At 41.2% G+C, this 25312-nt stretch overlaps 1 protein-coding gene across 2 annotated transcripts in view; it reads left to right on the top strand.

Annotated features, from left to right (window-relative positions):
- The first annotated feature begins 15038 nt into the window (after nucleotides 1-15038).
- REV3L (REV3 like, DNA directed polymerase zeta catalytic subunit) overlaps nucleotides 15039-25312 on the top strand; it is a 115907-nt gene continuing 105633 nt past the window's right edge. Inside the window, exon 1 of one of the 2 annotated variants that reach the window (XM_038133853.1) lies at nucleotides 15039-15211. In XM_038133853.1, coding sequence (XP_037989781.1) covers nucleotides 15073-15211 — 139 coding nt within the window. In that variant the 5' untranslated portion in view covers nucleotides 15039-15072. The remainder of the gene's footprint in view (nucleotides 15212-25312) is intronic. The other variant, XM_038133852.1, reaches the window with a different exon arrangement.

Raw genomic sequence — 25312 nt, 5'->3', positions numbered from 1 at the left:
ATATTAAAAAACAAAAACAAAACAAACAAAAAATCCAAACCAAAACAAACAAAAAACCCTACCAACCAAAATATCCCAACAAACCCAAACCAAAACCAAAGAAACCCCCAAATTCCCCAAAAACCGTCTTTGCCCTAAATACTTAAAGTATATCTATTCAAACAGTAATAGACATCTGGATTAAATTCTTCAAAAAGCATTTTATCCTCCTTAGATTCATAGTTTATAAATCCCAATTCAGTAAAGCAACTACTAGCCAAAAACAAAATAAACAAGGAAAAATGGAAAATGTTGGTTTTAAAGAATCTCTTAGCAGGGATGACCACACAGAAGTAATTTTCTGCCACTCGATTAAAACCATAAAACATTCCTGGTTTTGAACAAAGTTTTCCCACTACAGCAAGGAATTTCTGCAATTCTGTCAGCATCAGCTAAAATGCTTCACCTTCACTTCTAGGATTTGCTTCTGGAATATCTCCTCAGTCATTTATACTTCATAAGCTATAGTTCTATTCGTTGCACACAAGTGCATAACTGAAACCCAAGATTAAGATGATCAAGACCACTGTGAGGCTATAAACACACAAAATGCAAAAAATCTACATGGATATTACATGAAAAATACATTTTTATCCACCTGTACTCAAATACAATGTCAATAATGGGTCTTATTTTCATGTGAGAAGACACTGCATCTTACCATACACTGAAATTACACATAACTCCAAACAGGTCTTTTATTCCTAACACAAGATACTTACAGCCTTGCATGCACAGACCTCTTGAATGTAATCCTGAATCCTTTCTCTCCAAACCTGCCATAAATTGCTAAGGAATCCTTATGCTGGTCAGGGTCACTGAATTCAGCCTGTTGTTTTGTACATGTAAGGATATCCAGCACTCCTCCTGTAGTGGGGAGATTGACTGCAGACAGAAATCTCCCTCAACTGCCCCTGTATTCAGGCTGTTGACTGGTCCTTTCATGGCACACTAAGAACACAAAGGCAGATTAAAAGAAAATTAACTGGAGGAGTAAAGAATTAAAATCAATGAAGAGAAGGAGGGACTGATATATTCTCATTGTAAATTGAATTACCCCTTAGTCAAAAATTGGACAAATTACAAAGCCAATACAAAACAGAAGGGCCATAAAAATTATTCAGCAGGTCTGCATTTGCATATTCTGTGTTCCCCAAATATCTTAACCGATTCTGTGAAAATGGAGAATATTCCAAATACTTGACGTCAAGTTCCATATCTTGATTTAAATAACAAGCTTGGAATGCCACAAGAAGTACTCTAGATCACTATCTGGAAGGCAGAGGGTTAGAAACTGAAAGAACTGGAAGTCATTAACTGAAAAGACACAAGTACTTGAAAGCCTGTTCATTCTAGCAGCTCTCAGAAACATTGCACCCTTGTACCCTGAGTGGAGATTACTGAAATTTGGGTATTTGGGATGTGGAATGTCTTGGCTGAGCTTCTCAGTGTAACACATAAAGTTGAAACTCTAGCACATTTGGACAAATATAATTTTAAAATACTGATACCAAGATACCAATGTGCAAACTGGGGCAATGAAATCACAATTGGTGCACCTACAAACTGGGAACAAAAATTTAAGCATTACTATTCTGAGAAAAAAAGGTATTTAAGAACAGAGTTTTATTCTCAAAAAGCCACTCAGATTTTTTTCAAGATTATACTGAGAGACTGAACTGTACTTGAAATCCTTCAGAAAATGCCTAAAAAACGAACACAGCCAGAGACTAGGATAACTTCCTTTAAGCCCTTTTCAAGGGCTGTGCCTGACAGAGGAGCCCAAGAAGCTGATACTGCGTTGCAGGGGTTCAGGACATAGTTTGAAGGTCTGTACACCTTTATATTCCAGGAGGGTGTGGAGAAGTTTTTCACAGGGAGATACTCTATGGAATCATTACAAGATTTTCTCTAGCAACCTCTGGCATGGATTTTCTTATGAAACACCACAGCACAGTGCAAAAAGTATCAAATTACTCACAACTACTCTGGACATATTTTTTCATAAAAAACGTGACTGCTGAATCCATTTGAAAGAAAACCTGATTTAAGTGTATATAGCTTTGTTTGTAATTGAACACTATAAAGAGTACCCTAACAAATTATGAGTATTTTGCAACTGATGTGGTAACTATTTCTGTATTTTCAGTTAAGAGTGACCATTTCTCTGTTTTGGATTAGGAAATCTGCATAACATTAAAATAAATTACTCAAGTGCCATTTTAAATCAAAATTAAGTAGGTCACTTTGAAGTCAGCTTTGATGGGTAGTTTTGTTGTTGGTTTTGGTTTTCTTTTTCAAATGAGAGCATGAGTCTGTTCCCTCAGCACCACTTAATCACTGGTAACTTTTATGAAGAGCAAACAAAAGGCCTCTTCTATTTATCCATTATGTCCCTAAGAGGTGAGAACAGCTTGATGCAAATGAAAATCATTAAAGCATTCTGCACTACCATTAACTGTCTGAGTATGTGTCTATGCAAATGCAGCACATTACCCAGTGAAACTGCAGCCTCACGACCTTTTGCATTGAAAATCTATGCCTTATGACTCTCTTAGCAGCTGAAATGCTTTCTGTGATGTGTCTTTGTTTAAGTGTTTGGTTTGGACAGGTACAGTAATGGAGTGCAAGCCATTTCACAGGAACATATTCAGTTTCAGATACCCCTTCTACCTCTCTGGGGAAGGGATAACATCAGAGATACCCGATTTGCAGCAGTGCTACAGTACAAATAATACGCCAAACTGTGATTGCCCAGATCCAATCCTGCATGCATTTACACCCATAACTTCACTCAGATGAGTACTTCCATTTAAGACACAATGAACATATAATAATGCAAAAGTGTGGCTGGTTTGTAGGATTAGAGGCCTAATTAATATTAAACCTACTGACCTAATTCTTTAGAACTTAGTCCTTTGTGCAGCCATGTATGCCCAACCCGAACAGTGTGCAGAACCTGGCTACTCCCACTCAGTGCCACGGCGCCCACCCGACAAGATGGGTGAATGTATGGAACTCAGAGAGTTCAGTCCTCCAACAGCAGTACCTGCTGACAATAATGCACCACAACTCCTGTTTTCTTAAAAGCTTGAACCAGAGACGTATTTACAGTAGCCCAGACAACAGGTTACAGGACATTTATTGCTGTTCAGTCTGTCTTTCTCATTGGCAAAATTTAGGTCAGTCTTCAGGAACAAATTTGCACCCGCTGCATAAGCTTTTCCAGAACTAGGTCTTTGGCAGAGGCTATCTCCCCCTCCTTTGAGACATATACCTTTGTTGCATACTTTTATGCAGACACAGAGTGGTTAGGACACTGGTTAGGACATTCAACAGCACCTGAAGAGGCAACAGCAGACTGGCTTCTTCCATTTGAAGGACACCAAGCCAACCTCTCCTGTCTCACAGTCTTGGCACACGCTGAGGAGAATGCTTCGATCAGCAGGTAGTTGCATGTAAAGCATCTCTTACCTCCAGTTTGGGATTTTGCCTATCATTGCTGATGACTGGAAGACTTAGAGGATAAAAAGAATAAGGAAATTTTAATTTCCTAGGCCTGCTGATGATTTTTGTTGGGCCTTAGATACCTTACATACACAGTACAGAGTGCAGGGACAAAGGACCTTTAGGCAGGGGCCCTTATTACTCATTTATTTGGATGTTGTGAAAAGTTATCAATGCATTTCAAGGCCAAGTTGGATGGGTGTTTGAGCATGCTAGTCTGGTGGAAGGTGTCCCTGCCCTTGGCTGAGGGTTTCAAACTAGATGATGTCTGTGGTCCCTTCCAAGCCAAACCACTCTGTGGTTCCATTTGAAGCACATGGAAAAGAAATCAATCAATGAAACTGAATAACCATAAAGGCCTTTTTCTGAATTTGGCAAATTGGCACATTTTAAAAATCTGATTTAGTAAAATGATCCCAAGGAACAAACCTGAATACCAGCCTGCTTGTTACCTGGCCAGCATGCTGGGGGGCAGTTTAGGACTATAAGAGCAAGAGCCATCCAAAGCAGCATCCCCACAGTGGTCAGGGACAGCAGTGGAAGGCAGGGTGATGCAGTGGTTTCAGAGCCCTTTTCCCACGATAGCTACAATATATGGTAAGTAACATTAAAAAGGATCCAAAGATGGAAACTGTGAATTCTACTCTAATGCTACAGTTCATACCAAATAATTTGGAATTTTTTAACCTTGGAAGTAGCAGTCTTATAATTAAGCTTAAAAGGTTTTGGGTTCTTAGCAACATATATATTATGCTAACAACAATACAGTATTTACTGAAAAGTTGTGCCTATAACAGGCTCATTCATCTCATTTTCTGTCAGAACACAAGAAATAAAGCTGTTTATGTTTCCAGGTAACGCACTTTATCCCGTTGGCAACTACTGCTGTATTTTCTCTTTATCTGAGTGGAACTTACTTCTAAACAGAACTATTTAATTTAAAAAATGCTAATACTTTCAAATTGTGATAAAAGATTAAAGCTACTCGGGATAAGCTAGAAAAACATGGATGCTGTAGATTCCTTTGTTTAAAAGAAGTAATTTCTGAAGCACTTAAAAAAAAAAAAAAGCAATTCTGTGCCAGTAAGAAGAAATTAGGGAACTGACTAGTAACCTTGGCTGGTGCAAGAGAGGGGAAACTCAGATTAGTGGTATTGAAGGCTTGATCACAAAAAATAGTGGCAGCTAAAACATGTGGTCTTTAAACATTTTTTTTTCCGCCAACATAAACTAAGAAAAGGTGGATATTTTTAATAAGAAATCCAATTTCCTCTTCAAACAAATAGATATTAAAAAAACCCAACTTAGAATGCTTTAAAAAGCTTATTCATTACAGCACAAAAATGCAGTCTAATTTTTAATGTGTATCTAAAGATCTACCCAGAATAGCCACCATAGCTGCTATCTTTAGACAATGATGAAGAAAAAAAAATTAAAATCAGGGTATGGAGAAAAGGTATTGTTTAATGAAAGACCTGCCCATTTTCCTCAAAGCACAAGAGACCTTGGCACTGACAATTCTTGTTTCAAATGACCAGCCCTAATGCCTTATTTCAGACTGTTGCTACAGCTTTGCAGACATGCCTGCAACTACACTTGATTTACTGACTGATTATCTTCTGTTTCCTTTTAAAGGTAAAGAATGTGTCTAAAGCTGAGCTGGAGAATGTGATCACTTCTTAGAAGGTTCTCTTCCCTCTCTGAACAATGTGAGACCCTTTCAAAGTTATTTTTATGGCATAATCATTTCCTATTTCCCCCTGTGCATTAGTAATTTCACTCACCTTTTTTTTTCCCCAAAAAACCACTGTACTAATGCAAACACATCATCAATTATTAGAGATTAAAAATGAAACAGGTTTCATTTTTAATGAAAAGCCTCAGTCTCATCCTCAGAAAAACAGGACAAAATACTGTCTCCACAAAATAGCTTACAAAGTAGCACAGGGAAAGGAAGGTGGAGGTAGAGTGTGTGAAGAGGCTGGAATATGAAATAGTACTTGATGCTTCACAGATTTTGGGGGCAGTGTTGTTTCATCTTATTAGCCAAGTCATCAAGTTCCTGCTTTTGGACAAAAACAAGTGTCACTGATTTTCTAAGTAAAACAGCTGCAAGATTATTCAAGACACATCAGGAAACATGCACCACATTATAACAGAATCCAGTCCCAGTCACTTAACTGCACAGCTCCCAGAGAGAACATGGCCCATTTCTGTACATGACTACATGTGTTTATAAACAGCACACATGATTTTCCTCCCCAAAATCTGGAAACAGAACACAGTGTCTTGCCTTTCAATCTGTCCTAACTTCAGTTAGCACATGGCCTTAGATTAGGGGATTTACTCTATTAACCCCATCTTGCATCTCCAGTGGTACCTCCCTCATGCTTTGAGACATAGAACGATCAATATGTTGGTATGAAAATCAATTTTATTTGCAAAATTCAAATTGTTGAGGTAGAACTGTGTGCTGATGGGGTCTGCACACTGTCATAGTAATAACAGGAAGGATATCTCAATATTAAAATAACATAATAATATCATCCCTTCAGTGTGAGTACTGAGGAAAAAAGAACACTAGCAAAAAGTATTCAGTAAAAGAACACTTTTGAAACTAGGCGTCAGTAGCCACAAAATTAGCTTTTTAAACATCTAGAGAAGAGCCTTACCTCTGAAATTGCATTAAACTTAATTTCAGATGAAGCCAGATTGAAAATATTAGCCTTAAAGGAAGCAGAATACTAGGCAATATTTATCTTACAATAAAACAAACACCTCAAATTCCCCCAAAAGCCAGAACAAAATACAGGGTCCAAAGGAACTCTTTAGATAGTACATAACTCAATTTTGGAAGGCATATGGTACACCAATGAAACCTCAAAAATCTCTTAGGATGTCCTGCATAGGTCACAATGCAGAATGGAGGTCCAAAGGACTGTGTAAAAATTCTGTAGCTTAAAGTAAACAGTGACTATTACAGGGCTCAAGATAAAACTGGAATATAAGAAAAGAAGTAATTTATCTATACCTGTGGTGCCACAGGAACCATTGTGAGGCCTTGTTTTATTTGACAACTTCATTAATCCCCAAGAGGCTACAACATGGGCAACTTGGAGGACACTGAGATACTTCAACATAAATTAGTGAGGCTAAAATGCAGCCAGAAAACTGTAAAATTAAGTTGAATACAAGAAAAAGCAAGCTACTGCTATGGAAAAGACTGAGAGAAATATTCTGGAACAGATTCTGGAATATATTCAGTGGGATGGCAATACCCCAGAGACATCCTATTTGTAAATGATCTAAGGATAATAAGCAAACAGAAACTACAAATAGATTTGTGAGAGTACCAACAAAGAGACTAATTTAGATTTGGGCTGCATACTTGGAAGCAGGGTATCCTGGAGCAGGAAGGTAATGGTTTGTCTAAACGTGGCTGTAGGCAGACTGTGCAACACTTTATTTGTGGACAGCCAACAGAGTCCTTCAAACCTCGTGGTGGACCAAACATCAATACTCCCAAGTAATTAATTCTGCCCTACAAATGGAGGTCATACGGTTGCCTGGACATAAAACATAAATGCTTTATCCACACTCTTTACAACCATGTCTGGAAATCACAAATGTGTTCTAGGCATATTACAAGAAAGATCTATGCAAACTGGATGAAATTCACATAAAAATAACAGAAATTCTTTGGGAGCTGGAAAGAATCAAAAGGAAATGTTACCAGCCTAAACAAGTGTTACTTTACTTAGCTTAAGCTAAGCAAGTGAAAAGTAAAAAATGCTTTTTTCTTAACATTCACTTTGATCAGGAAAATTATTTCTAAGGAACAGACCCCAGGAAGGAAAAATAATTATTTCAGGTGACAAAAGGTTAAATATACATACTTATTTAGGAACTCAGAGAAAGCATATACTGAGTTCTAAACTAGAGGTAATTGTCCTAATAGAAATAAAAAAAGCAGGCATCTGAAATTTCAGTATAATGTATACATTTGTATATGACAGCGACCAATAGAGATGGACAAAATATTTAATGGAGCTCTGCCATCTCTAAGCTAATCTTAAAACATTTTAAGTTAACTCTTATAGCAACACTCCTCTTTCCTTTTCAATAACAGATGGCTGTTTGTGATCTACATATTGCGCTGGGGCTTCTTTCACTTTGTCTAATGCATGAATGAAGAATGCCTCCCGTAAGTCAGACTACATGGCAGAAAAAAACCGAAGCATCTAAAATTAAACGGCTTTCACTCCTTACCAGCCAGCCCCATTTCTGTGATTCATTCACAGAAACCTTTTTCCCATTTTAAAACAACAAAAATTCAAATAATAACCACATACTCATGTGTATTTGGCTACACAAGTTATAGAAGAATGATAGGGCTTTTGGCAATTATAATACTTGAAAATTTTCCATTATGACATCCTTCTAATTACTTATTATTTGAACCATTTGGGCTAACTTCTTCACACCAGACATATTTCTCAATGGAGACTTTCAACTAAATGCTTCAGCTATTCATCAGAACTAGAATATGAAAAAATATGTTTCACTTTCCTGTTTAAAAGCAATTCTTACAAGCATCTACCTGAGCTGCATTGTGCAGAATAGAAATTTCAGAGTATGGAGGATTGGCAGCTCTCCTGTAAAAATAAACCTATTAGTTTCATTTTTTTATAAAAGCTATTCAAATGCTTAACCAATTTTCTTTGTATACTCCACTTCTTGCTAGTAAATCTGTTGAACATACCATTTCCCAAAATAGTGTTAATGCTCAAATGTTATATGTCATTACACACAGTTTTCTTTTTTGAGTCCATTCCCAACTTTTACAGTCAGTACAAAGCAATAGACAGAAGGTTTTTAAATAATGCTGGTTCAGCAATGCCAACAACTGTAGCACTACTCCTCAATTATCTAAGACTTAATCAGTTCATCTTAAGCAAATTTCATATACGAAATTCTCACTGTCATATATGCAATCTCTGAATGTCACTTACTGCTATACTGTTAACTGCTTCCCAACAATGTGTGTTCTTGTTATACTAAACTGAATTCCTTATACAATCATATAATTATTTCACTCTTGACAATAGGTCATTTTCCAAGCATGGCAGGGAACCTCAATCACTTCTTGACATGTAGAATTCTGTCTGCAAACCTCATCTTTACAAATAAGTGTTTACTGGCACTCTTCTTACATGATGCATGTGCTGCTTCTCAACTAACTACACTTTCTCAATTTTTCAAAAAGTGGCATAGTTCTATATTGTTACACATGTAATTCTTTATTAATTTTTACATTTCAATTTATATAATTTCTTGAATACTTATGCATTTTCCCGTAGGCACATTTGGTGGCAGGTTTTTCCGATACAGGGCAACAGCAAGACCTGAAAATATTAAAAAAAAAATCATTATTTAAAAAAAAAACAACAACAAAAAGGATAACTTTCAATGAAAACTGTTTGAAACATAAGCTGCTAAATGCAAATACTACCCAGGAAACAAAAGTGGTAAAAGGTAGTTTGCATTTTCATATAAAGATTATGTATGTGAGTTTGTACATACAACTCATTTACAAATAGGAATATATACATAAGGACACCATGCATGTTGTAGAAGGATTGCCTTTTACACTGCTGTCCAGATTTTCTGAAACAGAAAGCTGTACCATCTTCATGGTATACAATGTGTTTTGGACAGTGATGATGAGAGCTCATTTATCCTAATGGCTAAATTGTCTGCATTGATTAGAGGAACCCATTATTGAAATGTTCAGGGATCTACATGCAGTCCTTCTAGAATTTTCATAATCATGTGCAATAGCCAGCAAAGATATAATCTTTTCCATAATCTCGCCAATCTCCATATTAAATTTACTGAAATGCTCTGCCCTGCTGCTTTCACTGAGAGAAGAAATCCATTCATCCATTGGATAAAAATCTTCTTTCATGGAAAGTTAATTTCTAGGTTATGTCTAATCACTCTACATTGAGAGTGTTCTTTGTCTTAAATACTTTTTCTTCTTTCTTAACTCCAAAGTTCTAGATCTTATTTGATATGCTGTTCTCCTTCAAATTTAAAGTTATTAGCAACTTTTATTTATATGCTAACTAGGACTGCACTAAAGACATTAAATGGGCAGACTCCACCTGCAGCCAGCTTCCAATTTTATAGTCCTTCTCTCAAAACAATCCATCAGAACTTCTCATCAGCAATTCTTTATGTTATGCATCTTCCTTCTTTTGTCATATGACACTATACGGAATCTTTATATGAAGCACAGATTAAATCTGATTATAGTGGTGCTTGGATAACAGTTGGACTAGCTGATCTTGAAGGTCTCTTTCAGCCCTGATGATTTTGTGAAATTGACTTAATTTTGTCAAATAATTATTTTACTTAAAAAATACACAGTTACCTCAACAGAATCTAGTATTACTACACCAAAGATATAGCTCTCTTTTTTTTTTTTTTACTTCTATGCCTTTGCATACCCTATATTATCATTTGTTTTTTATGTCCCATACAATGCCCATGGGCTCTCCTTCAAGCACATTTGTGACTTTCCAATCACGTGGCACTGTTCTTGTCCTGACAGGTTTATTAACAGTCTTTGCTAAAAGACTTTTTTTTGATACTTCTAATATTTTCATAACTGAGACCTAGTTTCATTTTCCCATCAGGTTTCTAGTGACAAGACACTGATGGTAATGCCACTGACCACACTTCAGAGCCTACTGCCTAGCCAGTAGCTAGTTACTGAGAATTAAAACAGACAAACAAATAAATACGTCTCATTAATTAGGATCTTAAGCATTCTTTCCAAAACACTGTTACCCCTACAAATTATTTCAGCAGCCTAAGAGCCAATTTGAGGCAGTTTGGTACACACAGGTTGCTCAATTCCTTGCTGTTCACATACTGTCTTTAGATTTTTATCTGATAACATCCAGAGAGTAATTGTCTTTCACCTGGTCTGATGCACATGCATGGTATTGCTTAAAATTCTGGCTTTAGTGGGCTAAACCACTCCCTTGCTTGGAGTACAAGCAAGGCTTGTCAGAACCCTCACGTGAGGACTTCTTGCACTGGGTGTGTATGGAGCCTTAGAGTCCAACAAGACTGTGGACTGTCACACATGACAAAGCAAGGACACATTTGGCAGGCCAGCACTATGCAGCACAGCACCACATATTTCAGTGTGAAGATTTAGATCTTCTTCATTCACTCAGTCAGTTAGGCCACACTGGGAAATAACCTTCCTGTGTAGTGCAGACAGTCTGACTGTCTAGGTTGGGATACCAACTGGATGGACCACATACAACTCTTTATCCATGTGTCCAGGTTTTCTCCCTGCAGAAACTGTCACCTGCAAAAACAGCACCGGAGAATATGAGCCACACTCAGCTCTCATTTTGAAATAACAGTCTGGATAAATCCCCTGACTGAGAGAGCACTCAAAGATTCCAGACCACAGACCTCAGAAATACTGAACATCCTTGAAATCAGTAGGAACTCAAATATGGCTGACTAGGTGGGTTTTGAAGTTAAGATGTACTGCTGGAAATTTTACCTTTGTGTCTAAACTCTTCTCACCAAATTTTGTTGCACTCTGCTACTATTAATAGTAGCAAAATGTGGATTTTCCTTTGGCCTCCATCATGTATAGTCACTAGATAATTTTGTTAATGCTTATATTTGCATTTATAATTTTTTGTGAACTGGAGATATCATTTTGTGACCATTTTTTTAAAGCAGCTACACATTAAGCATTAAACAAAAATAAAAACTGACATGCCTTTTGTTTAAAAAAACAGGGCAAACCTTTATTGATTTTACTCTATGGAGAAATTCTGACATAAAAGACAGTCATCAGTTATGCTGATAAGAAATACTATTAATACTCAAATTTTGATTGTACAGCTGTTTAGCTGTGCATGATTAGGACCAGTTATATATTCAAGAGTGATTATTTTCATGCAAATACTTGGCTGGCTAATGGGGAGAACAGCTGCTGCTTAGCAACTGGAGGAACAGAGAAAGGGGGTGACTTGCTTTATAACAGAAAACGGCATGAAACCTTAAGAGAGAGAACATATAGTGTTTGGAGTTACCAGAGAAAATGAGTGGTAATGCTGTCTGACCAGGGTATTTCCTTTTACAATTACTGACACCCTAGGACAGCAGCATTTTCAGGTAATGAAGTGTAAACTACAAGAAAATTTATATATCATACATGCACACACACGTGTGAGAGAACAACACATAAAACAACTCCTAAAAACAAATACTGGCACACAAATTGAAATGTAGGAAATCCAGAAACAGGTTTTGTTGAAAGGGTTAAACCAATTTTCAGACTTCAGCAACTTAAAACTACCACAAGCCAAGCTTCCTGGAAGAAGTGCTCTCTTTCTTCCTGCTGCTCAATCTCAGTCCCTGCACTGCCTCCTGCTCTGTGCAAGCACAGCCTTTCACACCCCTACATAATGAAGCAGATCAAGGACCTGATGGAGGTTAAAACTAAGCCATATTTCTTAGTGGGATTGCTTTTACCTGGCTCAGTTTCCAAGTCAAGTTTCTTGTGAATGCTTGTACTGACATGAGGAGGAGGGCAGGGGACCTCCTGCGACAGTGCTGACTCAGTCTTACCTTGGTGCAAACCTACTGACTTGACTGCAAGACAAAACTGAAAGCAGAAGTGAGCTGCAGGAAACTACTGGAAACTGAAAAGGCACCACTCAGAAAGCATGCAAGTTCCACAAAAATGTCTGCACGGGTTTAATCTACACATGGATTACACTATTTACATCAAAAAGGAAAGTCACTTTTTCTTTTTTTTCTGAGAATAACATTCAACATTTTCAGAAATCAAATTAATACCTCATATGAACAAGAAACTGGCTCTAGGTCAGGTACAATTGTTCTTTCTGATTTCAAAGCATGGTTATCTCTGATTTTATAACATTAAAAATTTTGTCATTTTAAATAGAATACTCTGCATGACATGCTCTAGCAAATCCTGCTTTATACTTCTAATAAGTTAGTTATTTCAGCTTTCTACACTATTCTACTGTGGGCAACAGGTTTCTCTTTAGCAGGACTCCCAGGTATGAACTTGTGCTACATCTCACATACCACACTAATTTAGGAGAAACCAGAATCCACCAGGGGCTCAAATAGTTGGTTTATTCACCAACCCAGCGGAGGGGCAGATACAACATCATGTTCTCCTGCCTGTGCAGATGACAACAGAATACAGCAGTGGACTGGTACCCGCCAGCACAGAGGAGAACTGCTGTCCTACCTTCAGCTCATGCAGGCACCAGACCACATCTGCCAGTGTTCAAAGACATTAAACTGTCAGTGAAATACACAGTGGTGGGAAGACACAATCCTCAGCAAGTGAAGATCATGTGAACAGAAAGAAAACAGAGCATGGAATGGAGTAACACAAGAACTGTTACTGTCCCTACCAAAGTTCTATGGAAAATTAAGGAAGTGGATTAATGAAGGAGCAGTACAAATGTATACAAATAACAATAGTTAGAGATGCTGTTTGTTAACAAGCCCCACCAGTGAGCTCCTAGTGATTTATTAGCCTTTGTGAAATGTAAGTACTCAAAAGAGTATTTTTGCAGTTCCAAAGGTTTTCCAAATATTAGCTTTGCAAATGTAAACAACTGTCAAAAATTAAAGTTGTAGCTCAGTTATTTTTTAGATACAATGAAAATAGTCTGGATTTCAACACTATTTCAACCACTTCTGTGACACAAGATTTCTTGAGGACTAGGTAGTTGGATTTTCTTTTTCTGTTCACATAAAAATGAGTTTAAGGAGGAAAACAGATGTGAGCTAGAGAAAATAAACAGCTTACAAAGAAAGAGTAGGAAACCAGTTACCCCTGAGTAGACAGGCAAGCTTCCTGTTCATTACAATGAAAAAATGAAGGGTAGCAACTGCCTGACCTGTCTTTTGTTCAAATCTAAACCCGAAACACATGTAACCAAAATGTGAAACATGTGTTCTACATATTGGACGTTTGTCAGGTTTTATAGATTTGTACATTTGTCTCCTATCATCCAGTCCTGCACGCACATGTATCAGCATCCCTCTGAGTGCGTGTGAGAGCATTTGGCCTTTTAACCGGCTCATCTCCCTCACCGCCAACTGTCTGGATACTTGCTATGGGTTGGGGTTTTTACCCCCGGATCCGCAGCTCTCAGACAAAGAGACTGCAACAGGAATCTTAAACCTAAACTCAGGGTTCTTTCAGTGCCTCAGCCTAAAGTCAAGCCTGTTTTATGGCTTTCAATAAAAACCTGCACGGGAGCGCTGCAAACCGCAAAGTAAGCTCTCCTAAAGGGCGGAGGAGGAGCGGAGCAGGGGCAGCAGGAGCAGGAGCAGGAGCAGGAGCAGGGGACGCGGCCGCCGCGGGGCCGAGCCGCCCGCAGGGACGGGGGGCCGCGACCCCGCCCCCGCCGCTCCGCCGCAGCGCGCCCGGCCCCGCCCCGCCCCCTCCGCGCGCCCGGCCCCGCCGCCAATCGCCGCCGTCCCTCCGCAGCCCCGGCCCCGCCCCCCTCCCGCGCCGCGCGCGCGCTCACCGTCACAGCCCGAGGGCGCGCGGGCGCCGGCGGGAGCGCGGCCGCTCCACCCCCTCCTCCCGGTCCCGTCCCTATCTTCGCAGGGTTTGGAGATTTTTTTTTTTGGCTGGCCCCTGCGGCGTGGGGAGACTCACCTCGCCGCCATTCAAAATGGCGGTCGACCCAGCTTAACCCCGTCGTGTCCCGCCAGCGCTGCCTCTCCCGCCCGATCCGCGGCTCGGGATTCCGCAGCCTCACCCCCAGCCCGCGCGGCCGATAGCCGAATCACCGAGGCCGTCCCTCTCTCCCTCCCTGCCTCCTCCCTCGCCGCCAGGGGAGGCGAGAGAAGAATTTCCCCCCGCTCTCACGCGCGCTCGCGCCCAGCCTGCCGATCCCAACCGAGACGCGGGGGGAGGTGGCGCGTGTGTGTGTGTCGGGGACTGACGGACACCTCCTCCGCTCGTTGAGCCCCTTTCCCCCCCAACACATGGCCCATCCACCCCCTTCCCCGTTCCCCCAATGGTTGCATCCGTGACGACATCATCATGGCAACAGCAGCTGCAGCCCGGGGCCGGGGCGCCGCCGTCGCCGCCGGGGCGTCCGCGGGGCACGAGCCCGCGCTGTCCCTGAGGGGCGCGCGGCCGCGCGGGCTGTAGGAGCGCGCGGGGGGGGGGGGGGCGCGCCGCCGCGCACGCGCCCAGAGCGGCGGCATCAGGCGGGGGGAGCGGAGACACAGACAAGGCGCGTGCGGGGCTGCGCGCGCTCCCGCGGGCGGGCGAGGAGCGGCAGGCGCGGGGAGTGTTGCGCTCGCGCGCGCGCTCGCTGCGGCGGCGGGCGGCGGGCGGGGGGAGCCGTGCGGGCTCCGCGCTCGCTCCGCGCTCGCTCGCTCGGTGCTGTGCTGGTGCCTCGGCGGCGGCGAACAAACATGTTCTCAGTGCGGATCGTGACTGCCGACTACTACATGGGCAGCCCGCTGCCCGGCCTGGACCCCTGCCAGTCCCGCTTCCGAGAGGCCCCGGCCAAACGGGTGCCCGTCGTGAGAGTCTTCGGCGCCACCCCTGCAGGTAAGGGATGACCCCCGCCGCCACCACCGACGGGCGGGCGGGGACGTCCCCCCGCTGCGGCGCCGCGGGTCGCGCTGGCGCCGGGCCCCGCCGCCGCCCACCCCGCTCCCGCTCTTTGTGGCTGGGTCGCGCCCCCCCCCTCCGCGCCCGGCGCCGCCGCTGCGGCGCGTCTCACCTGCCAGCGGCGGCCGCGGGGACGGCAGGGCAGCGGCGAGCAGCGGGGACCTGCCCCGGGTGTCGCGCCGCGCCCGCCCGGTGGCGGTGGGGGCTGCGGGGCCGCCGGGGCTTTGTGCGGGGCTGCCCCGGGAGAGCGGAGCAGCTGTGCAAACACCGGGGCCGGCCCGTGCCGCCCTCGCTCCCGGTGCCCGCCGCCGCTCTCCTGCCCTTCCCGGGAGCTGTTGCTGCGCGAGGGCGAGCGGACGAGGGGAAGCCGCTGAGCGCGGGCGCAAGTGGGACTTGTGCGGCACTTCGGAAGTGGGGGCTCGTGCCGCGGCACGGATCGCGCACGGCCGGAGGCACCGGTGCTGCACTGCAGAGAGGAGCGTCCTGAGCGCCGGCCACATGTTGCCCCCCGAGACTCCCGAATGTCACATGCCACTTCTTCGCTGCCTCTTCGCCGTGTGGCCTTGTGCTTACAGCCCGTCCCACGTCTCGGATGTGTTTCTGACCAATACAAACAAATACGTTCTCAGAACAAATTGCTAACAAATTAAATACGTAGGAAAATTAATTTAATATGTATTGTACTTTGCCCATACGTTAAATATTAAATTGGAAAAATCCCTGGCCTTTGAGATATTAGACATAGTAAGCATCATTGCTTGTGATCTCTTTACACTTATGCTGTGTAATGCTGACCTTGGGAATTAAGGTATTTCTGCATATTTTATTGACTGGCATGTTGAAAATTATCTATTCATGCACATGCATTAAATCTTAGGCAAGACAAAAACGTGTAATAAAAGAGCACAGCAGAGGTGTCTTTCCCTTCAGGCAGTTATTATAGTAGAGCAGCTATTTTTGTTCTATTTTTTGTCAGCTTGTTTTTTGTTTTTTGGTTTTTTTAAATTCAGAATTAACTGTCTTCTCTGTTTAAGCACAGAGGAACGTGACATATTCAAGCTGTTGTGTCCTGATGCAACTATAGTTCCAAATTTTTAAGTGAATGAGTGGGATTAATAGATAAAATATTGAAATAGTGGGACCTATTTTATTGTAGCTCTAATTCTGCATACAAAGGAGATATTATGTAATAATATTTATGTAATAGCAGGAGTAACTATTTCATGATTAAAAAATGTAGAGCCTGAGGTTGTTGGCAGGTAGCAGGATTTTTGTGTATGCGTGTGGTTAACTCATTAAGGCTTATTTTCTTTTAAGAAAATGTTTAGGCTATGCCATATCATGAATATGGCATCATAAAGTAAACAGTGAGGTAGTTTAGTTGTCCAGCTATTAGGAATACGGTAGGAAATCCCTGGCTTCCCCAACCATAAACTTTAATGTCAGTTTGCATAATAGAAGTGTTTCTAATTTGTCTTTGTTAAAGAAAACAATTCACTAGAGTCTGCAAAAACAGTGTTACTTGTCTATCCTATTTATTTCCTTTTTGAACTTTTAAATTTTTTTTAATATTTTGTACCTTTAGTAATGTTTGCTATTAAGCTTCATGAGCTTTTTACTGCATCTCTGCATTGTTTTTTTTTTCCTTTTAGAAAAGCAGACAAACATAATTCTTTCTTCAAAGGTGTTAGACCTAAGCACTCATTGTCAGAAGTATTCTGACAGTGATTCTCAGGCTATTTCTTGAGAGCTGAAATTTAAAACAAAGTGTAATCACTTACATCTAGACTGACATTTTCTTTGAGGAAAAAGAAATCGTGAAAACAAATTCTAGCATACTGTCTAAGACAATGGGATGTCCTTATTGTTTGCCTTACAGATGCTTTTCTTCACTTGAGTTGGTCTGGGTGGGAATAACCCTTTCTCTTAGGGTTTTATGTGTGTGCCTTGCCTCCAGGAAGGGTGCTCAGTTGCCTTGTTGCCTCCATGGTAGCAACCTGTTATGGCTGTATCGGCTGCTCCACCTCCAGCGTGATTAACTTTGCACGGCTCTGAGTGTGTTTATAGCTGTGTTCCCAAGCTGTGCAGGTAATTGGGAGTCAGGGTCACAACAGACTCCAAATGTCACCTGCTGAGTGAAGGGGGCTCGATTGGTATGTGGCAGTGGCTTATGCAGATGTTCAGAAAGTCAAACGTCTGGCACTGCTGTATCCTTACGTCCACCAGCAGCTAAGGACAGTGGTCCTGAAGGCGCCCACCTGTGCTTTCTGCCTCATCTTGTGGAGATACTGCACTCAGTGAGGTGCGTGAGTGACAGGGATTGCCAGTGTTACCTTTGAAGGCATTTGTGTAATCCAGTACTCAACAATTAATTTGTAAAGGTTTACTGGTACAATCTATAACATGAAAGTGGCTTGTGGTTGGGGGAGGAAAAAGCCAGACTTTTAATTAAAAGTTACGGAAGGATCAGCTTCTAGAATGGACTGTGCTGGCAATAACATTTGACAACTTCTTTATGTCTTTTGAGGAAGAAATCTTGTATTTGGTAAGGCTATGCAAATTCTCTCTTGATGTCCTATATATTTGCATAATAAGAGCTTGAAAGACAAGGAATCAAAATTTTGTTTAAGCCCAAAGATCTGCCTGCTATATTCTGTTATTTTGTGAAATAGAGTAAAATTCTCATTACAGTAGCAAAAGGTGAAGTGAGGTAGTTGAGCCATTTAATTCAATTTTAGCTGTTTAAGCAGACTGGCACGTCTGTTGACATAGTGACGTGGACAAAAGTATAATTTCAGAAATGCTGCAACACTGCCATGGTGGTAATACAATGAAAGCAGTGTTGAATTCATGCTTTATTGTACAAGAGCATAGATATTATCTGATACACCAGTATTTGTATCTCTAAGGGAGTCTCATAGTATTGCTGCTTTTACATAAAAACAATAGGTTTTAATTCACTAGGTAATGCTCAAGTATGAAACAAAGTCACATTCTATTCTCAAGCAGTATGGTCTGCTAACTAGTACTTTTGTAAATGCTCTTTGTAAAAACAGGAAAAAACTTTGAAAAATTGCAAGGCCTGTTGTTTAGAGTGAAATCATAATGAAAATTTATTTTTCTTTTAGTGTATTGCTGTTGGTTGAATTGTCAGTTCTTCAATTGTTATTCCTGTTGCTAATCTGAATCTTAAGATTTTTGCAACCACATAAGTACCTGAATTTATAGCTTCAAAAGAGATATATTTAAGGTAAGACATAGCTGTAATCATAAAAGTCATGTATGTTTATAGTTTTGTTGGGAAGAGGTTATTCCATAGATCTTAGTGATTGAATCATGGAATACACTGAGTTGGAAGGGACCCATCAGGATCATCGAGTCCAACTCATGGCCCTGTGCAGGACACTCCAAGAGTCACACCATGTGCCTGATAGTGTTGTCCAAATTCTTCTTGAACTCTCTGTCAGCTTGGTGCTGTGACTACATCCCTGGGGAGCCTGTTCCTGTGTAAGGAAAACCTTTTTCCTGATATCAAACCTAAACCTTCCTCAATGCAGCTTCATGCCGTTTCCTCGAGTCCTGTCACTGGTCACGAGAGTGAAGAGATACCTGCATCTCCTTCGTGAGGAAGTTGTAAGACCACAGTGAGGTCTCCTCCAGGCTGAACAGACGAAGCAGACCTCAGCTGCTCCCCATGTGGCTTCCCATCAGGACCCTTCACCATCCCTGTGGCCCTCCTTTAGATGCTCTCTAGTAGCTTAATGACTCTTGTTCAAGTTGCTGTTGTCCAGAACTCTTCCTGCAGTGCTGCTCTCCAGCATCTTGTTCCCAGATCTGGAGACAAAACGAGGGTTGCTCATCCCTGGTGCAGAATCCAGCACTTGACCTTGTGAAACCTCATGTGGTTGATGGTTGCCCATCTCACTGATTTGTCAAGGTCTCTCTGCAGGGCCTGTCTGCCCTTGAGGGAGTCAGCAGCTCCTCCCAATGGAGTGTTGCCACAAACTTATTTAGTATTCCTTCAAATCCTTTGTCCAAGTCATTAATGAAAGTGTTGAAGAGAAGTGGGCTAAGGATTTTGCTCTATGGAACCCCACTAGTGACTGGATGCCATGTCTGTATTATTTTTATTCCTCTGAGAAAGTATGTGGAGTTTAATTCCGTTTGCAAGTCAAGCACTGTAAGTCACCCTAAGCCTCGTTCCAAATTTATATTAAATTTAGATGATCTCAGAAGAAGATTGCTATCTCATGTTGCTTCCATTAGCTGGTACTGTGAAGATTTGTTTACTGTGAGGTCTCTTGTGTTGTATGGGGGTATTAAAGCTTTCTTTTGTTTCCTGCTAGCTCTTAGCTATTTCAAGCTCTTGGAGTCTGTCCTCAGGATTTCACTGACCACTTCAGAACATGTATGTGAATGCTCAGCTGAGTGTTTCTGTCAGGTGCTTATTCAACTGCAGAAAGAACCAAGCTGTAAATCCATTCATAAAAAAATCAGGGAGACTAGATGAACTGGGTGTCATTTTAGGAGAGACATTAATAAGCAAGCTGAGGTTGCTAAATTATCACTTCACGTAACAAGCACAAGTAGCTGAGGATACTACTCATAAACCACATAGGAGATACCTGTTGGTGTGTGATAATGAGTATTGTCAAACAGATAGTTGAAATATTAGGAAAAAAATCATTTTCATGTGAGTGTGATTTGAGGCTGATATGTGATAAATTTTACAAATATAGGTGCACATTTTTGAATTGCTTTTGAAGGGTGTTAGGCTGAGAAATGTCTGTTCAGTTGACAGGAGGGCCTTTGGAGAAGGCAGATTAGGAATTTACGTAGGAAAAAGCAATGTGTAACTTGAGGAGTAATATAACTGCTGTCCTCAACTGCCACTTCATGTATTTGTCTTGTTTGGAGGAGTTTTTTATTTTATGTTCTGAAATCACTGATCCAAGAAAGAATCTTATTCAGGGCAGCATAAAAACCCAGTCAAAAAAAGGATGTTTTTAAGTTATTTTTGCATTGTTATTTTTGATTACAAGTTTTTCTGAAGCTAAATGTAATACAGAATAGGGGCTTACCGTCAGCAAAATCTTAATGTATTTCAGGTAGACATCTAAGTTTGGTACTTTCACTTCTTGGTTTTCTGAGAGGGGGGAAGAAAAGCAGAGGCAGAAGCTCCAGCTAAAACCTGGCCCCCTTCCAGCAGCAGTAGCTCTGGTATGACTCAGTGAAGGGGCCTGCTTATCTTCTTTCTTCTGTTCTTCCCCCTCCCCTTTCCCCCTTCACTGACCTGGCTAGGCTGTATATCTGATCCCATCCAGTGTCTGTGTCTTTCTGTACTCTGTTATTGCTCATTTGAGAAGGACTGAGCTCATTGCAGGATCTTGCTGCTTTCTGTGCTCAGCTCATGATGAACTTTTCCTCTCCCCATTTTCACTACCATTTCAGACACTGGCTCCCACAGTGGTCATTCCCTGTAGCTTCCTTAGTTCAGTGTTCACAGCTGAGCATTGTTCCAGTTGCTGCTACTTCCAATATTCCATTTCCCAGAAGCAGGTACACTTCTTGCTCACACTTCCATTTTTTTCTGTGGCTTCACAGTGAGAAGATGCAAAAGAGGATATAGCCATTGTGGTAAGGCTTGTGCCTTTGCTTTGCCTTTTCATACCCTTTCCCAAAACATAGCAGCGTACAACTCTTGATAAAGGGTTATTCTGTGGGCTACAGCATGGCCTAAATGATTTTTGTGTTGTACAGTGTAGCTTCACTTCCAGCTTAACATTTCTGCATCTTGCACTGACAGGCTTCTCATACTTCTGAAGAACTGTTTGAAAAATTGCCTCATGTAGTAAAAGGGTATGTTTTCCTAATTGTCGGGTTTTGGTGGGGATGGGGGTTTGGTGGGGCTGTTGTGTTTGCTTGGGTTTTTTTAAGAACCTTCTGGATTTTTTTGTTGTTGGTTTTTTGGGTTTTTTTAATGAGGCATTTGTTACACACTTTGTATAGGTTGCCTGCTGAGTTGTTTGAGAGTGAGAGGCTGCCTGAATAAACTGAGATTCTGCTTCACTAGCATGGAACTTGAGTACCCAATTTCATACTTGTCTGTATGCGACTCGCTAAAATTCTGTTTCTGAAATAAACTTTTAAATACTGTGTCAAAATTCATGTTCTAAATAGAATCCAGATACTGGGTTCATAACCAGTATTGTGCTTCCTATTGTAGAGTACCTCTTGGTCAAGTGAATATTTTTGTGCTGTTGTAATTCAGTGGAAAAAATACATAACTGACCCTACATGCTTAAAACTCGATCAGATGCAGACTTCAAAGTGTCCCACAAAGTAGTTGCATCTATATTGAATTTGGGATTGGTTTTTATGATTAGTGTCCCTGGAAGTAGACCAGGAGCTTATCTATCTCAGCTATAATTTCCAGTTCTGTTACATAGTACTTAAGGGTGCTTTTCGGCTGCTGGTTGAAATATATTCTTTTTCAGTGTGTAAAATGAACCTCCTCAAAATAGCGCACTAGTCTGAAAATAGTTGTCTCTCTTAATTTTGCCAGAGAAGCGCATGCATATCACAACTGAGGTTGGCAGGATAAGATGATGTGTAAACACTCAGTGAGAAACAGCTCCTGCTTAGTAATTTTTGCAGTATGAGAGTAGACAAGATAAATCTCTGAAAGAAGGAAGCAGGTGTGATAATACCATGCTATCAATTTCTTCTCAGTCTCTCATATTCAGAGTTCCAATATTGATCATTTAATAATACCCTCTTCTACTAACTGTTGTCATTACCTGGGTTTTGTCCTTTACCCTTGGTTGACTTGATTTGACCTCTGTGTGCAACGGGCCTCTGAGAAGCCTGATGATGAACATATCACCATTTGGAAGGAGGCAGTATGAACATTCATACTGAAAGATTTATAATACATGTTCTGTCTCACAAATAAAGCAGCTGAATTTTTTGATAATGACTGGACAGTGTTACTGAAGATTCAGTCTCATGTCACAGAAGACCTGCTCCTCAAAATCTCAGGACAATTGGCAGTTGAAAAATTTTTTCTTCTTTAATTACACTTTAAAGAGACTGTTATCTCCAGCTATTGCAAAGCCGGTATCTCAGCCTCCTGGTCTGTCATCACTGGATGTTGAGGTGACAACCAATGGACTTGCTTCTTTTCCTTTTCCTGGATGTTTGCCCCTATATGTTAGAATTGTGTAACAATTTTGAAAGTTTTTTTAAGTTATGTAATCGAGTATGTGAGCTTGCAAACAGGCAGTATTTTTCTGCCAGTGATGTAGTTAAGACTGAGAATAGAGCCCAAAATATACAAGAACCTAAACAAATACCAGAAAAGTTTGTACCAGATATAGGGACTGTCTGAAACATCACTTCTTGCATAGGCTTCATTCATGCATGTTTGTTAAGGCTCTTTTCTTTCAAGAGCTGCTTTTTATTACAGGGGAGTTATAAGGTATGCAGAAGTTTGTGTGGTTTTTGGCAGGGCATTTAAATAAAACTTCACACTTGCTGGCTGGGCTGAGCCATATGGCTTATTAAGGAACCATTTGATGTCTGTATGTTGCAGCCTTCCTGTGATCAGTATGCAGACAGCCATTTCGGATAACTTCTTCCCCAACTCATATATTTGCAGTCTGTCATGTTGACTGCATGTTTATGAGTTCATGTTATGTTACTTTTGTGTACATGTGCATGCCTTCTCTGCTTTCAAGTTGAGGAGTCATCATCCTTGGAGGCACTTAAAAATTCTTGGGGTGTGGTTCTGGGCAGCCAACTCTAGGTGGCCCTGCTTGGGCAGGGAATTTGGTCCAGGTGACCTCCAGAGGTCCCTTCTAACCTCAGCCATTCTGTGATTACGGAGACTACTCTTGTAAGTAGTGAGTATCCAGGTGCTCTGTACAGCCTGTTTGTGTGTCCAGGTAAGCACAGTTGCATTCCAGCGGTGTGGGAAGGTTACCAGGTGGCTGACTTTGAGCTGATTGCCCTATGGCTGTGAAAGCTGCTGGAAGGTTTTGGTGTTGTGGGTGAAAACTGATTAAGATTGGGAAAGAAGAAGAAAAGAGAGAATATTCAGTACAGAGACCATTGCTAACCTGTGTTTGTCCCTTAGTGACATATTTTTTTTCCTAAAAATTAGAGAAAAAATAGGAGCAGCCCTGCTTATTTATATTCAGGTAGTGCCTCTGTGCTGTTTGCTGACTAAACCAGTGTTTACTACAGAAAAGCTGTATGTCCTATTTTAGGTGCAATATCAACATGCAATACTCAGTATGAATATTGAAAGGACTCTGGAATGTTGCACCTAATCCATAATACCTGACATTACACCTCAGGGGAGGTTTACAATATAAGTTTTCTGAGTTTTATATAATGAGATGTATAATGAGTCTTTCATTTTGTGTTTGAAACTACCTAGGTGGGTTTCTGCATAGTACAGATCTTATTAAGCACTGGGAATTGGAAACTGATGCAGCCCTCATGTTGCCAGGTACTGCCTTCAGATCAATAATGAACAAATTTTTATTTCTACCACCCCTATTATGCTTATTAACCAAATGAAGAGACTATTTTCTGGAGTTCTTGATACAGAAACTTCTGTATTTTCTTTTGAAAAGTTAGGTATTTAAGCTAGCTAAAATGTTATGAAATACTTGATGAATCATTCTTTATGTTTTTGTATGTCTTTGTCTATTGACCATTAAGCAAATGCATTTGTGGCATTCACATTTGTAAGCAGTGAAACCTGTTTTGCTGTCTGTAGGAAATCAGAAGAGATTACAGGCAGATTTTTATGCTGAGTAAAATTAATCTATAGTATCAAATATTTTAATGTTTGAGCTTTTTGAATTAGCTTTGTGGAACTGACACTTAGCCATCTTTACTGGGGCGTTATCTGTTTATCTATTTCTTACAGTAGAAGTGTGTTCTCACTCTCAGATTAACGTTCATGTCAGAAGGGACATCTGTAGAGATTGTCTAGTTAGTCCAAGCACCATGCACAAAGCAGGACTCTCTAGATCAGCTCCAAGGATGAAAATGCCACAGTCTGTCTAAGTGACTTAGAGTGTTTGACCGCATTTACAACACATCAAACCAAACTCACAACCAAATCAAACAAATAAAGAAAACCACCAGACTTTTTTTTTAAGTTTCTTGTGTTTTAGTTTCTGCTCATTACCTCTTGTCCATTCAGTGGGTGCCACTGAGAAGTCAGACTCACTCTTCTGTAGTGCTTCCTATCTGGTATTTCTACACATCAATAAGATCTTCCCATCTTCTCTTTCTGAGGCTACAAAATTCTGACTTACTCAGCCTTCCCTTGTATGTCCAGTGTTCCCAGCTCTTAATTTACTTTATGGTCTGACTCCAGTACGTCCATGTCTAGTGCTGTAAAACCCAGACCTGAAGCTAGCACTCCAGGATGCATCGCACCAGTGCTGAGCAGAGGAGAAGCATCATGCCCCTCGACCTGCTGGTGTTATTCTTCCTAATGCTGCTTAGGACACTGGCCTTCTTTGTGGCTGTTTGTTGACATTCAGGACCCTGGGTCCTTTCCATCAGAGCTGCTTTCCAGACAGTCTGCCTCCAGCCCCTCCCCAGGTTAAGACTTTTCATTTCTGCTTGTGGGGCTCCATGAAGTTCTGCCTATTTCTTCAGCCTGTTATGAATGTCAGCACAACCCTCTGGTGTATAAGGCGCTGCTCCAGATTTTATCATCTGCAAACTCACTGAAGTGCACCTGTTCAATGTCTAGGTCCTTAATGTAGGTGGCCTGAGTTTTGACCTCTAAAGTACACCAAAAATGACTGTGATCCATTATTGCAAGGCTGCTTCTCCATACTTAAATTTCATTCCTCTCCTTGCTCCATAACAGTCAAATCTGTGGTAGGGGTCTCCAGTGCATGTCTTGTTACCCCTTCTTATTTTAACATGCCATTCTTTGAGATGAAAGTACAAGCACTGCTTCTCAATTCTGATTACAGCAAGGTTTGTTTTGAAACATTTATAAAA

The sequence above is a fragment of the Motacilla alba genome, chromosome 3 (genome assembly GCF_015832195.1).
Source record: "Motacilla alba alba isolate MOTALB_02 chromosome 3, Motacilla_alba_V1.0_pri, whole genome shotgun sequence".
Lineage (NCBI taxonomy): Eukaryota > Metazoa > Chordata > Aves > Passeriformes > Motacillidae > Motacilla > Motacilla alba.
Note: the sequence above shows the minus strand (reverse complement) of the source record. Positions and strands in the feature narration are given on the sequence as shown.